At 42.0% G+C, this 13,914-nt stretch overlaps 1 protein-coding gene across 3 annotated transcripts in view; it reads right to left on the bottom strand.

Moving 5' to 3' along the window:
- Nucleotides 1-13,914, bottom strand: part of ABCA1 (ATP binding cassette subfamily A member 1) — a 140,234-nt gene that overhangs the window by 18,839 nt on the left and 107,481 nt on the right. For all 3 annotated transcript variants that reach the window (XM_023545081.2, XM_003407821.4, XM_064291643.1), the window contains exons 29-37: nt 12,571-12,695; nt 10,610-10,708; nt 7,695-7,884; nt 6,569-6,663; nt 5,543-5,575; nt 4,230-4,335; nt 3,723-3,797; nt 3,029-3,198; nt 1,066-1,243 (exon numbers count right to left, since the gene is read on the bottom strand). In XM_023545081.2, coding sequence (XP_023400849.1) covers nt 1,066-1,243; nt 3,029-3,198; nt 3,723-3,797; nt 4,230-4,335; nt 5,543-5,575; nt 6,569-6,663; nt 7,695-7,884; nt 10,610-10,708; nt 12,571-12,695 — 1,071 coding nt within the window. The remainder of the gene's footprint in view (nt 1-1,065; nt 1,244-3,028; nt 3,199-3,722; nt 3,798-4,229; nt 4,336-5,542; nt 5,576-6,568; nt 6,664-7,694; nt 7,885-10,609; nt 10,709-12,570; nt 12,696-13,914) is intronic.

Genomic DNA, 13,914 nt, shown 5'->3' with positions numbered 1-13,914 from the left:
AAAAGTCAATTTATTAATATTAGTATAGAATGAGAGAGACCCAATTCAACAATCATTTGTATGAAACAAAGGTTTCAGTTCACTTCCAAGTTGCCAGTAAGAGAGTGCTATTTCCAAAATGCATTAGCCTTGGGACACAGTATTAAAAGTATGGAATATAGATCAACTCCCTCTAGATCCATAATCATCCAGACCATACCCTGAACACACAGTTAAATCTGGGCTTTGTTTTCAAAGGGACATTAACAATATGGAGCACGGCCATAGAAAGGTAATCAAAACAATGACAAGACTGCGAGGCTTGGTTTAATCATCACAAACACATCATCTTCATCATCGCCATCATTGCTCATGTTTGTATACTGCTTTAGAGAGTACAGAGTATATTTTCATGTATAATCTTATCTGGGAAAACTTGGGTAAAGTAAGAATTATCTTCAAATATTCAAGGGATTATCTAATGGGAGAAGAATTAGGTTTCCTCTACATGGTTTCCAACTGATAGAAGTCACATGGAGATATTTTTCAGCTCCACTTTACCATAATTAGAACTTCAGAATACCTTAAGTTCTCCATATGGATCCAAACAAATGCAACACATTATACTTGGTACAAAAACATATTTACAGTGGATGAATAAGCTCCTGGTAAAATATAGAGTTTTCAAATGACAGATGGGTTACCCAGTAAGGCAAAGAACACCTTGACTCTGGAGGTAAAAGTCTATCAGAGAAGTTAGAGACATTTGCTTGTAGTTTCAAGTAAGTTCCTTCTACCTTTACGTTTCCTTGAAAAGTTTCACTCAGGAAATTAGGTGGTAGTGGTATTAATTACAGTCTGTGTAGACACATTTTCCCTCTGGTATTTTTTTATGAGATCAGCTCCATAACCAACACTGTGTTTGGTGTCATGAAAGTGTACAACTGACTCTGCTTTTTCCTTTTTCATACATGGTGAAAATAGCTTGAACACCTCCTGGTGGCAGCCAGGGTCTCTTGCTTCTTTGTATATACTGAGCCATGGCTCTGATGGAGATGTACAGAGGCCGAAAACCTGTGTCCTTACCATATCCCAGACAAAATTGGAGAGCCAGTAGATGACCGGCTTCACTCCACTGATGAACTGCAGGTGCTTTGCTTTGCTGACCCGCTCCTGAATCAGGAACACGACAAAGCTGGCCGGCACAAAGGACATCGCGAAGATGACACAGATGGAAACAAGGACATCCACTGACGTGGTCATTCTGTAAAGAAAAAGGTAATGAGGATCTGAGAGGCCTTTGATGCAACTCGGGACTCAATAAGGATACACACAACACACTCACAAACACATACACACACAAACACACTGACACTCAAACTCTCTCACACACACGCCCTCAAGCTCTCTCACACATACACCCCACCCCCCACACGAATACCTGAAGCACAGCCCAGGAAAAAATATCTGTTCATTTATTTTATTCAGGAGTTAAAAGATGATCATTTTCAGAAAAACTGAAAATTCAAACACTGAACTGATTTCACTGAGGTTGAAAAAGAGTCTATTGCCCGACATACTACTGAAAGAGGTCTGAGAGCAGCCTAATGGCAGTCACTTTGTTCCCCAGCGTTCCCTGTTCTCGCCTTTGTAAGATCAGCAGGGTGTAAATTTCCACACACAAATGACTAGTGCAGATGGAAAACTTAAAAAGGGCAGAAAGATCAGGTTGAAATTACTCTAATACGTTCACTTTTTCAGGCTGTAAGTAAATCTGAAAACTATATTGTGTAGCAGATCAATCTAACAGATATAAAAATTCTAACAAGTTCTTGTTGTAACAACAGTCTCCTAAACTCATTAAATAGGTCTTGGTATAAAATTCCTACCGACTATACTGGTATCCTGTAGGAGTTAAGCAGAAATGTTAACTGTGTCATGGTCCACATACAGAAAAGAGACGGAATGTATGTTGAAATGAGTATCAACTACATGCCAGGTAATGGACTTGGCAACTTACGTGAATTGTCTCATTTAACATCAATCATACTTTAGAAAGTTTTAAGGCCAGATTCAAACTCAGATCTCTATGAATTCAAAGGCTATAAACTTTACTCGAGATCATACTGGCCTTAAACCTGACAAACTGTTTAGAAAGACTTATCCAAAAAATAAGAAAAAAAAAGTAAGTTCAAGAATGAAAAACACAATTAAGCTAACAAAACCTGTTTCACCAAGCATAAAACGGTGATTTTAAAACAAATGAAACGATTTTTATGGAACGTTTGTGTTAATGATGAGTTAAATTAGCTTAGGGTTTTATTAACACTGTCCTAAATCACTTTTTCTGAATTTACTAAATGCAATGATTTTTACAAATTAGTGCCATTTTTTGTCCTCAGTTCAAGAAGCCCTGTCAACCAACTTGTAACCTGATCATTTTCTGCCGAGAGCCTGGATCAACTTAGAAGTACCATAATGTAATTATCTCCCAGCTGTTATCCTACAACCAGCTTCATACTTCCTTCCCCTGCTTCGAGTCTCTCCAGTACCCTCTCCTCTCCTCTCCAGTACCCTCTCCTCTCTTCTCCAGCACCCTCTCCTCTCCTCTCCAGTACCCTCTCCTCTCCTCTCCAGTGCCCTCTCCTCTCCTCTCCAGTACCCTCTCGTCTCCTCTCCAGTGCCCTCTCCTCTCCTCTCCAGTACCCTCTCCTCTCCTCTCCAGCACCCTCTCCTCTCCTCTCCAGTACCCTTTCCTCTCCCCTCCCCTCCCCTCCAGCACCCTCTCCTCTCCAGTACTCTCTCCTCTCCTCTCCTCCCCTCTCCTCTCCAGTACCCTCTCCTCCCCCTCCTCTCCCCCCTCCTCTCCTCCCCTCTCCTCTCCTACCCTCCCTTCCCCCTCCTCTCCTCCCCTCTCCAATACACTCTCCTCTCTCCTCTCCTCTCCAGTACCCTCTCCTCTCCTCTCTTCTTCAGTGCCCTCTCCTCCCCTCCCCTCCCCTCTCCTCTCCTCTTCCCACCCCATCCATTCAGATAGAGCTACACTTACAGAGCCACTTCTGAGAGCTGCTGCTTGGTGAGATTCAGGGGGTGATTGAAAGCAGTAATCCCATATTTTCTCCGGTTCTCTCCCTTCTGCACGTTGGCCCGGAGAATGGCATTGTTGATGACATTCAGGAAAGAGCTGATGGCATGCCAGCCTTTGTTGTTAAACCACACCTGAAATAAAACATACCAGATACAGAGTAATATCCCCAAACCCTGCTCTCAGAGGTAAGTGCACACACAAAATAGACACATAAACAGGGAGGAAATTCTGGTCACATACCAAGCCACAATATTATAGTCTGAGAACACAGAAAGCAGTGACAGCAGCCAGGATATCCTGAGCACTGACCGTGTGCCCAGGCACTGTCCCAAGTACTTTAAATCTTTAACTCATTTAATCCTCACAAAAGCTTTGCAATAGCTGTGATTACTGTCTCTATTTTATAAGTGAGGAAGCTGAGGCTTGGATGGGTTAACTAACTTGATCAGGGTCACAGTGGCTCGCTTGGTCTGTCTGGTGGCAAGGCAAATTCTCTTAACTACTATACAATATTGCCTTTTTGGTAAAGTCACAAGTATGCTCTTTCCTGTCAAGAACAGCCCCTATCAACTTTATCATGAGTAGATTAAGTACTTCAGGGAACATAAGGATTACTGCCCACCAGGAAGCTGCTAGAACACAGGGAGGGCTTTACCTTGACGTTATTTTTGGTGTCCAGTCCAGTCATAAACCTTCCCAAGCTGCTAAGAAATTGATCTGCAGAACTGTCCTGTGAACAACAGAAACCTTATTCAGCTGTGATGGTTCACACAGGTCAGGGCAACATTAAGTTCACAATCTGTGGAAAATTGGACAATCCTGTAAAAAAGCAATATGACCTTGTTTACTTCCTGTTTAGCCAGTGAACATTTTAGGAAAGCATGTTGGAAGCCAGCTTACTTACCCACTGGCTAGATTTATAATTTATTATTTAGAGATCTTTTAAATCTCTAAATTTGTTTTTAATATACACTTTCATGCTTTTAAACATACCTGAATACTCCCAGCTGGAGCAAGATCACTAAATACCAATGATGGCTTTCTATCCTAAAGGCTTGAGAGCGACGCGCTGCTAGGTGATCAGATTTACCTGCCAACTATTGCCATAAACTGGCAGCTCTGGGGCCCATTTTTCTGACATGTCTTAGGATAGATACTGTACCTTGGTCAGCTTCAAGTGTTTCTTCACTTGCTTGATGGCATCATTAACTTCTTCACTTGGAGGAAGTCCTTGAGAATTACTGGCACCCAGGGAAAATCCACCATACCTAAAGAACAGCCTGACATTAAAATGCAGACAACGTGGTATACAATATCATTCAGCAGCAGATGCCACGTGTGTATACATGCTCATTTAGAAGGATTTCCTATTCAAAGGAGGACCAAAGTTAGACTCAGTGAAAGTTACACCTGGGCCTCCTCTAATGGATTCTGGCAATTTCTTAACTCCTAGAGTTTCTGCCCAGGTTGCTAACAGAAACTAGATGGGAGGACTTGGGCCTGATCCACAGAGTTAAGACATCTGAGACACTGGGAAAAGAATGGTCACTCATCTCACAGATGCCCCTCCTGTCCTGGTGGCTCAAGCCTGAACTTGGGTATGGGGCAAGCAGATGACGAGTCAGGAAGCGGTGGGGGCGGGTAGCGGGGGTGGAGGCTGACCACACAGAACAGGCTAGTTAGGGCTTTTGGACAGGCCTTGGCTCTTCCCTAGCATAAGGGCTACTGCAGGAGTCTATATCTGCTCTGCTCAGAGTTCCACAGGTCCTAGTCCCTTGGGGAAAAGGCAAAGAAGAAAGGTGGAGAGCAGTGACAGGAAGCCAAGCTTTGAGGTCCCCTGAGCCAACCATATTAGCTATCTCATTTTCCAGGAGGAACAAACTGGCTTCAAGGATTCTTCCCTTCCTTTTTTTTCCGCTAGTCCCAGCCGTTCCTTCAAAACCCAGAGGGATAGATAAATGGGTTGCAAAGTAGTAGAAATAGATAATTTTAATGCCAGCCTCTTCACTCATCTCGAGACCTTCTTGGACCTATGTCAAAGGCCTGAAAAACTGTCCCTGAGTCCCAAAGGTCCCCTGAGAATCTGCTCTGGGGTAAAAGTATAACTAGGTTAGGTATTCCCCTGACAATATTCTACTTCTTATTAAATCCCTAGCAACCCACAAGAGATTTCTGAATCTCCTCAAGGAAATCAGTTTGCCAAATATTTCAGAAGTGGCAGCTAGACACCAAGAAAAAACACTCTAGGCAAAAACCCCAAGACACGTCTAATCTAAATCTGACTGCACCCCTCTGTGTCTGTTGTGCCTGAGGCCTTTGTCCTCCTCACGGTGAGGTGGCACCCAAGACTGTGTGAGTGTCAAACAGTTCCCCAAACCAACAACTTTTCTCCATCTAGGATTCCTGCATCAAAATTATACTCCTAAACTAAAGTAGCCAAGGAAAACTGAAAGAGCAGAAAAGAGATCAACTTACCTAAATTCATTCACCCAGATCTTGTTTTTTAAGCTAGAAAACCCAAAGGCAAAGAAACCAAAAATCAGTTCAAAGAAAGCATTGATCACATGCCTGATGATGCAAAAGGGGTAAATATCTAGCTAAGGATACAACAAAGGGACAGAAATAATCCTATGACCAGGGTGACACTCTAAGATTGTGCCAAATAAAAGAAGCCCCAATCAGCATGTCCTTTCTTCTTTCCAACTTAAAAACATTTATATAAGAATTATGCTTTGGAGTAAACCAATTTGAAAGCCACCTTATAGACCAAGAAATGGTAATACGTCCACTGGCACCATGTGACTGAAAATGAAGTTTTTTCAATTCAAAGGAATACTAAAAGATGAATGACATATAGAGTGGTTTTGTTTCTTTTTTGGAAACCCACTGCCATTCTCTTTCAAGCATACCCTTGTCCTTTGAAGTCACTGGAGAGGCCCAGCTGACCAGGCAGAAGGGAAGGAAACCAGAACTTAAGTATTAACTAAGTATTCGACACTGTGCTGTGATGTTTCAGGAAGCTATACGGCTCTTTCAAGACTTCACAGCCAAGGCAGGCTACAGATTCAGCCCAGAGCTCTCTTCATGATGCCACATATCATCATGGATTCCGCCCATGACAGGGTATCCGTAACATTCTACATTTATCATTTCACTGAATCCTCAGAACAAACACCGAACAGCGACATTATCGTCATATTTTACAGAAACTTAACATTAAGAGGTAACTGATTGCCCTAGCCAAGCATCTCGTAAGCAGCAGAATTCAAATGTGAATCCAGGTTTATCTGCATTCTGAACCAGGCTGCCTAACCTTTAAGCAGACCCACAATATCTTTCATCATGTGTTCTAGCTTGGGAGACTATCTTAAACTTCCAGCAGACACCACCAGGCCAAAAACCTGATGTTTCTCCTACCACTCCAGTCCACCATCTTTAAGCCTTTAATTTCTCTAATCAGTAATAACGATAAAGTGGAGACCAAGTTTACTGAATAATTACCTTTTGGCTATGATCTGCACATATGTCTTCACCAGATAATCTGAAATGTTTCTTCCCGTCAGGTTCTGAAGGATGTCCGCACTGCTCTGTTTTCTCTGTCACCACATAAAAACCAAGCACATGTGTCTTTATGGAGCAGAACTGGGACAGAAAACAAATCAAGGACTACCGTGACACATACCCTTCAAACATGTACCACAGTGTCACTAGAGCCTTGGCCACAGGGTCCAGGCACTGCTAACAGCCAACCACCACTAAGGCCTGCTTCATGCTGTCCTTGGCACTGGCCATTCACTATGGCAAGCCAAGATCTTCCCTGGAAAATTATTCCAAACAACTAAACAAACACACGCTGAAATGTGATTCTTTATAGTCACAAAAGATTTTTAGGGAGAAGTATCTTTGACTACATTTGTGAATTCTGCAATTCATTGAAGTTAAACCAATGAATACATTAGCTATTATTTCGAAGAGGTGTAACCAGGACTTCTTTAAGTTCTCATATCCATTTAAAATTGCCTGTCCTCAGCCTACAATCTGTTGACTATAAAGAACCAGAGAGATAACACTAACAAGCCTCTTCCTGAAATTATTCTCAGAAAAATGGCTCAGAACTCCTTCCCAAACTCAACATCTCAGAGAAAGTCAGGGTTGACAACACCTACCAAAGTTTTCTGGTCCAGCCTCCCCAGTGCATATGTGAGGACACAGGCCCAGGGAGATAAAGCAGCCTGTCCAAGGCCACCAGTTCATTTGTGCCAGAGCCAGGGATGGATGCCAGGTCTATAGTGTCCCAGCCTGGTACACCACCTGAAACATCACCATTTTGGGAGAGGCCAGAGTGTGTTTCTCCCAGACCAATTTCCTACAGTGTTTTGCTTCAGTTTTAACTCAAACAAATAAGTAACCTAGGCTGGTATTTCAAAATGGAGAAACAGGCTGCTTCAGGTATAGGAACAATGGTCTAGGCCCCTGCCCCTCAAAGACTTACATGCTTTTCCCTATGGTAAGAATTAAGATCGAGACTGAAATAAACCCCACTGACATGATATCTCATCCATTCCTGCTCCCCAAGCAGAAACTGCCCAGTCCCCATCCACTCAGGTGTGCCCTGAGAGTGACTCACTTGTGGAGGAGGCAGCCCCCCTGCCCCTGGGGGACACACGGGCAGCATCTTCTTGATTTTGTCATTGCTACACTGGCAGGCAGGTGAAGGGTTCTCCATCGTCCAGTTCCCCTTTTGGAAGAGGTCCATGATGGTCTGGGGAACTGGGGCGGTGGTCCACTCCTCCTCCCCCACCAAGCAGGGCATATCTCTGCAAAGGGAAGATGTGAAGGGAAGGATCACCCAAGACGGCCTGCTTTCCTATTGTCTCTAGAGCACAGGATTAATCATTAACAACCAAAAGCATGCACCTATCCCCTCACTTCACCATTTGGGAAGGACAAATAAATAATTAATCTCATCAGATTGACTCCATCACAGCCTTATAAGCTGCAACATCGTTTTTCAGCTAAGGACACTGGAACCGAAAGAAACCCTAAGTGCCATATACTGAACACCATTCAATCCAATTAACCAGCATACTGCCACTTATCCATTTGTTCACTCCACAAATATTCACTGAGCATCTACAGTGTGTCAGACACAGGTGTACAATTTTAAGAGGCCGGGGTGAACAAACCAAAGTACTTATCCTCATGGAGTTTGCATTCCCATGGAGGAGACAGACAACAAACAAATAATAGGAACTCAGAGAGTCAAAAATAAACCAAAATAAGAGGAGAGTGACTGTCAAGAAGAGGGGCTAGTTTAGCTAGAAAACACTTCCCAGAGGAGGTGATACTGCAACTGAGACTTAAATGATCAGAAGGGCCAAGCCAGGTAAAGACCTTGAGGAGAAAGAGCATTACAATCAAGGCAACAGAGAGTCAGGTACAAAGGCCCTGAGAAGGAATGAGCTTTCTATATTCAAAGAACAGCAGGAAAGTAGTGTGGCTGGAATGCGATAAGAGAAAGAACGATGAATGGAGGAGCAGAAGCGGCAGTGGCCAGATCACAGAGGCTATGTAAGGATTCTGAATTTTACGCTCAGTGTGCCGGAAGTCTGATGAAGAATGGCAAGATCCAATACATGTTTTATAACAGAATTGGGGCGGCGGGGGGAGGGGGGAATGAGACCTCCTCTATGCCAGGTTTAGTGCTTGGTACATAGGAACTAGGTTGACTGCAGGCGTTCCAGGGGGCAAAAGACAAGGCCTTTATCCTTGGCTCACATTCTGAGTTACTGTGAGATCTTCAGCCAGTCACTTGCCCTCTCATGATTTATTTTCTCAAATGGTAAAATAAAAGTATAAAATGATTTGTTTCAATAAATCCCTTCTAGTGTCCTTTTCTATTCTAAAATTTTATAGTTTATAGCAGAATCGTAGTCTTTATATTATTCTTGCACGTAATAAAAAGTCAAATGAACAGTGGAACAGTCTCTAATTCTCTCTTTAAAGCACCTCCACTAAATGGAAAGGTCAGACTAAGACATGGTACCCACCTGAAGCTCACACTCTAAAACCTTCAAAAGATGATAGACTGAGACAAAGTTAAATACCAAGAATTATATACCACAATTTAATGGGGTTTCAATCAAATTTCTCTCAGTTCAACTACCACTTTTTGAAACACTGAAATAATTTTCAGTACGTTTCCAGGATGCTGGGAGGCCGTTCTTTCAGGCTGCCTCTAACAAATGTTCAGTGGTGCATCAATACTCTGAACCCTTTGATGTCAGGATAGCTCTGTAGGCTAGCTCTCAGCCCAGACCTGTAGATCCTACAGATGCTACCTAGGCTGGCATCAATCCATGAGTCCACTAGGTTCAACTGGCCAGCTGTGAATCCACCTAGTTATCATATCATCCCGTTCTTCTATCTTGCCTCCAAAATGTTCATGTAAAATCTCTTCAATGGTCATCCTGCTCTTTGGGAACCAATATTCACCACTCACTAAGTACTAATAAACATTTAGTAACTACCCATTTAATAAGAACTAACAAGTACATAGTAACTATCCCTTTAATAAGAACTAACAGGGGTCACCAGGAGTTGGAATCTACTCAACAGCAACTGGTTTTTAACAAGTATACAGTAACTCCACAAACCAAAACTGTCCATTTAAAAATCTGCTCCAGAACCTTACATGCATAGATCACTTCCTGGCCTGTCATTTCCAGGGTCGGCCATCTTTCCCCCTTCAAACATTAGAATTCACGTTTGTCTTTCTCCTACCGTCTAGCACCTTCCTAACTCTCCATAATTCCTCAGAGATCACTGTCTGTGGATTAACAACCTCAGCTGCAAAGTTTTCCTGAGACTAGAAACTTGGACCATGTGTACCAGCATGGGGCTCTCTGATAAGCACCTCACCTTTCTTCACAGTCTTTTCTCACAATGATCACGTACTTTCATCCACACATTTAGAGTCATATGAGTATTTTCTGAGTTTATTTATGCCTTGCCTACTCTTTAAAAAAGGATTTTACAGGTATGTATGATAAAAATATACAACTCTAAAAGTGGAACACATTCATTTTTACAAAAATATGTCCTCTTGTTAAAGGATTTGGTGAGCTAAACTGCAAATTATATGTCATGGCAGCCTGTCGCTGCACTTAGTTACAGGGCTGGTGGGAAGGAAAGAAGGAGAAGACATTTGATCAGTAAGTATAATTAAAAAAAAAAAATTTTTTTTTTAAGTATAAAGTGCTATTTAAATTAAATATTAATGTTCTAAAACAGGAAACATACATCTATGATTTGCTTTGAAGGATGTTAGAAGACTTGCCAAACTTTTGCTCCTACACGGTTTGATTAGGCTACAACATTGGCTTTTTTATGTGCTCTTTAAAATACAAAATTATTCAAAGGGCAACCGGCAGCAGTCAAAATGTGGCATGCAGCATATATGTGTAGGGTATTGGAGATCCGACCAGGCAACAAGCCCAAGAAGCCAGCCACAGGGGGGCTCGTGGCTAAGACGGTACTTACGGGATGGGATTTCCTTCCATACATCGGGTTCCAAAGCCAGGGTCTTTAGTGAGGGCATTCAAGAGTTCCTGGGTGGCCAAGTCCTCAGGAGCATCGTTACTGTAGGGACATGACAGGCAGCCTACTCAGGAATTCATGCAAACCAAGAATCGGGAGGTATAAACATTCTACTAAATTAAACACTTTATTAAGCACTTCTTATGTGTCAGGCTCTTAAAACAAAATTAATAAAACACAGAATCGATGGAAAAGAAATTCAGACTCTGGTCATATATCTGGCATCAGGGTGACATACAGAACTTCAAAGCAGGGGTTGTATAAATAAGTTATTGTTTATATATGTATATACATATGTGTATATATACACACATACATAGGTATAGACACATACATGTATATACATATATAAAAATTATATACACATATACATATATATAGTTGTTGTTGTTAGGTGCCATCGAGTCACTTCCAACTCATAGCAAGCCTATTGGACAGAGGAGAACTGGCCCATAGGGTTTCCAAGGAGTGGCTGGCAGATTTGAACTGCCGACCTTTTGGTTAGCAACTAAGCTCTTAATAACTGCGCCACCAGGGCTCCACTGTACATATACATATATACATACACATATAAACAAATAGACAGATAGATACATATGTATGTACGTATATGTATATAGGGCCCCTGATGGCTCAGTGGTTAAGTGTTTGGCTGCTAACCAAAAAGTCGGCAGTTTGAATCCACCAGCCATTCCTTGGAAACCCTATGGGGCAGTTCTACTCTGTTCTGTAGGGTCATTATGAGTTGGAATTGACTCAATGGCAACGCGTTTGGTTTGACTTTTAGGTGTATGTGTATATATACATACATGTAAATATACATATATAGACACACATACATATATATGAACTTGTACGTATATTTATGTGTATTTATGAAGTCATGTGTATACGCATGTACATACGTATTGGCAGATACGTATTTATATACGTACACACACATATACATGTACACACATTTACACACATATCTTGCTGTGAATTCATTAAGGATCAGTATTTCAAAAGTGCTTTCAAGATTATCCATTAGACATAGACAACAAGGATTTTCCAGGAAAGGGGAGGCAGGTTTTATTGGCTGAATGTTTGCATAGGCAACCACCAAAACACCAAACTGGTTTCTGATGAGTCAACACCAACTCATAGCGACCAGATAACACAGACAAGGACGGGCATAGGTCACAAACACAAAACAAGCCTGTGTTCCACAGCCCTGGGCAATCCAGGGTCGGCAGCTGGGAAAGGAAAGAGTAAAGGAAACCTGAACTATATAAGAAGGAAACATGAGACCAAAAAAAAAAAGGTCTTCCCCTTAATATCACAGACACACTTTCAAGTCCATCCAGAGATCTACAAACCCTACAGAACTGAAGAAAATCCCTGCCTAACAAGATCCAGAAATTCCTTTGTCCTTTTGTTTGACGTACTGGTTTGTTATAGAGTAGGGAGTATTTTTGTCTAAAGAACAAACACTAATATCTACAACTTAAAAAAAGAGATAATAAATACATGAATTGTACTGTGTAGAAAATAAAGCATTAACTTCCTGGAGGTGTTTTGCTTTGACAATGTATGGAAGTCCTATAATTCAACTACAAACTTAAAACACAGCAATGAAAATCCAAATATATTATAACTTACAGATTTTATCAGGGACAGATTATTTTACCTAAACACATAAGCCTATTCCTGACAATAAAGAGGAGAGGGGATCTGATGAAGCAACCAAGAACCGGCCTATAACTTCAAGTCTGTTTACTACTATTCTTTGCCTCTAATATTAGTCTGTGTAGGGGCCTTAAGTCACAACTGACAAAATCCATTCCACTGTGTAATTCCTGGATCCACCTGCCCCCTGGCCCTCAGCACAGTCAACACCCTTGGTCCTTAGGGCATACACATACCTGACAAACGTGTATTGCTCATTGTACATCCAGGGTTGAAGTTCCAGGCTGGGGTATTTGCCAAAGGGTGGCACAATCAAGCTGAACACCAAGGCGATGCAGACAAACACAGCGGGTAGCACAATCTATAATCCGGGGGAAGAAAGGAAGAGAGATGGTAGGAGAAAGGCAAGTGTTAGAAAGAAGGCAAAAAGGCATGCCCCTACCAATCGAGCTTGCTTCCCAGACCCAGCACAGGACTGAGAAGTCAGGGCCCAAAGCCAAGCTCCCCCCAAGGCATTCTTGGTAGCTGGGAAGTAATGAAGATTAAAGAACTGAGCCTCTTCCCTCCAGGGCATTTCTGGAAGCAGTGCCAGCACAAGACCAGAGGCCACGGCTACCTGGCAGGGGCATTAAGCTGAGAACTTCACAGACTAAACGGTGATCACAGGTCAGAACATTGGGTCCTGCCCTTCTTTCCCCTGAGGACCAGAGAAAGACAGTACTGGGCCCTGGCTCCTCAGGCGCGGGCAGAAAGAGAACAAGCCCTATACCAGGAGCCAGAGATGGGAGTCCTGGTTCTGTCTCTACTACAGCTGCGCCCATGTAGAGTCACTTCCCCTCTGGCCTCAGTTTTTTCATTTGTAATCTGTGGACTGAGACATTCAGTTCTCACATTCTGATAATACCAACTCTACAGCAATGACACTCAGGAAAGAAAACAGCTGTCATTGTCTCCTATGACCTCCTCAAAAAGCAATTATATCCTTGGACTTCCTCAAACTTTCCACCCATTCCTTCTCTGAGAAGAACAACTTGTAAAAAAAAAGTACTTCCTAAGTAAATGTATCCTTACAAAGCTTGAAAATTCAAATGATGCCCCTGGTTCTAGCATTCTCGAGTTTTAATGCAAAAAAATTACCATTTAGTGAATAACCCTAAGGGAAAGTAATATGAATTACCTCATTCCATTCTCATTACAACCCTAAATAGTCTTAACCATTATCACCAATCTACAAAGTAACCAAAACTCAGAGAGATCAAGTAACTTGCCCAATGTCACACAGTTAGTAAGTAGCTGAACCAGAATTCAAATCTTGGACCGTCTGCTCCAAACTCATACTCTTCTCATTACCTGCACAGTCTGTAGGGAAAAATCTCTACAGACCCTTTCTCTATCCTTCTCGATTTTATAGAGTGAAATAATTTTTTCTGTCCTAACCAGGTGAATCTGCATGCAAATTCTGATAAACAGGCAATAGTGTAATGAGTCCTCTCTCTTTGCCAATTACATCCCAACCAACCTCTTTGGCTATCGTTTCTGTCAGTTTGCAGTTAAACATCAACTTAGAGGAAAATCAAATT

Source organism: Loxodonta africana, chromosome 9, assembly GCF_030014295.1.
Source record: "Loxodonta africana isolate mLoxAfr1 chromosome 9, mLoxAfr1.hap2, whole genome shotgun sequence".
NCBI classification, from domain to species: domain Eukaryota; kingdom Metazoa; phylum Chordata; class Mammalia; order Proboscidea; family Elephantidae; genus Loxodonta; species Loxodonta africana.
The sequence above is the reverse complement of the archived record's forward strand: the minus strand, read 5'-3'. Positions and strand labels throughout refer to the sequence as shown.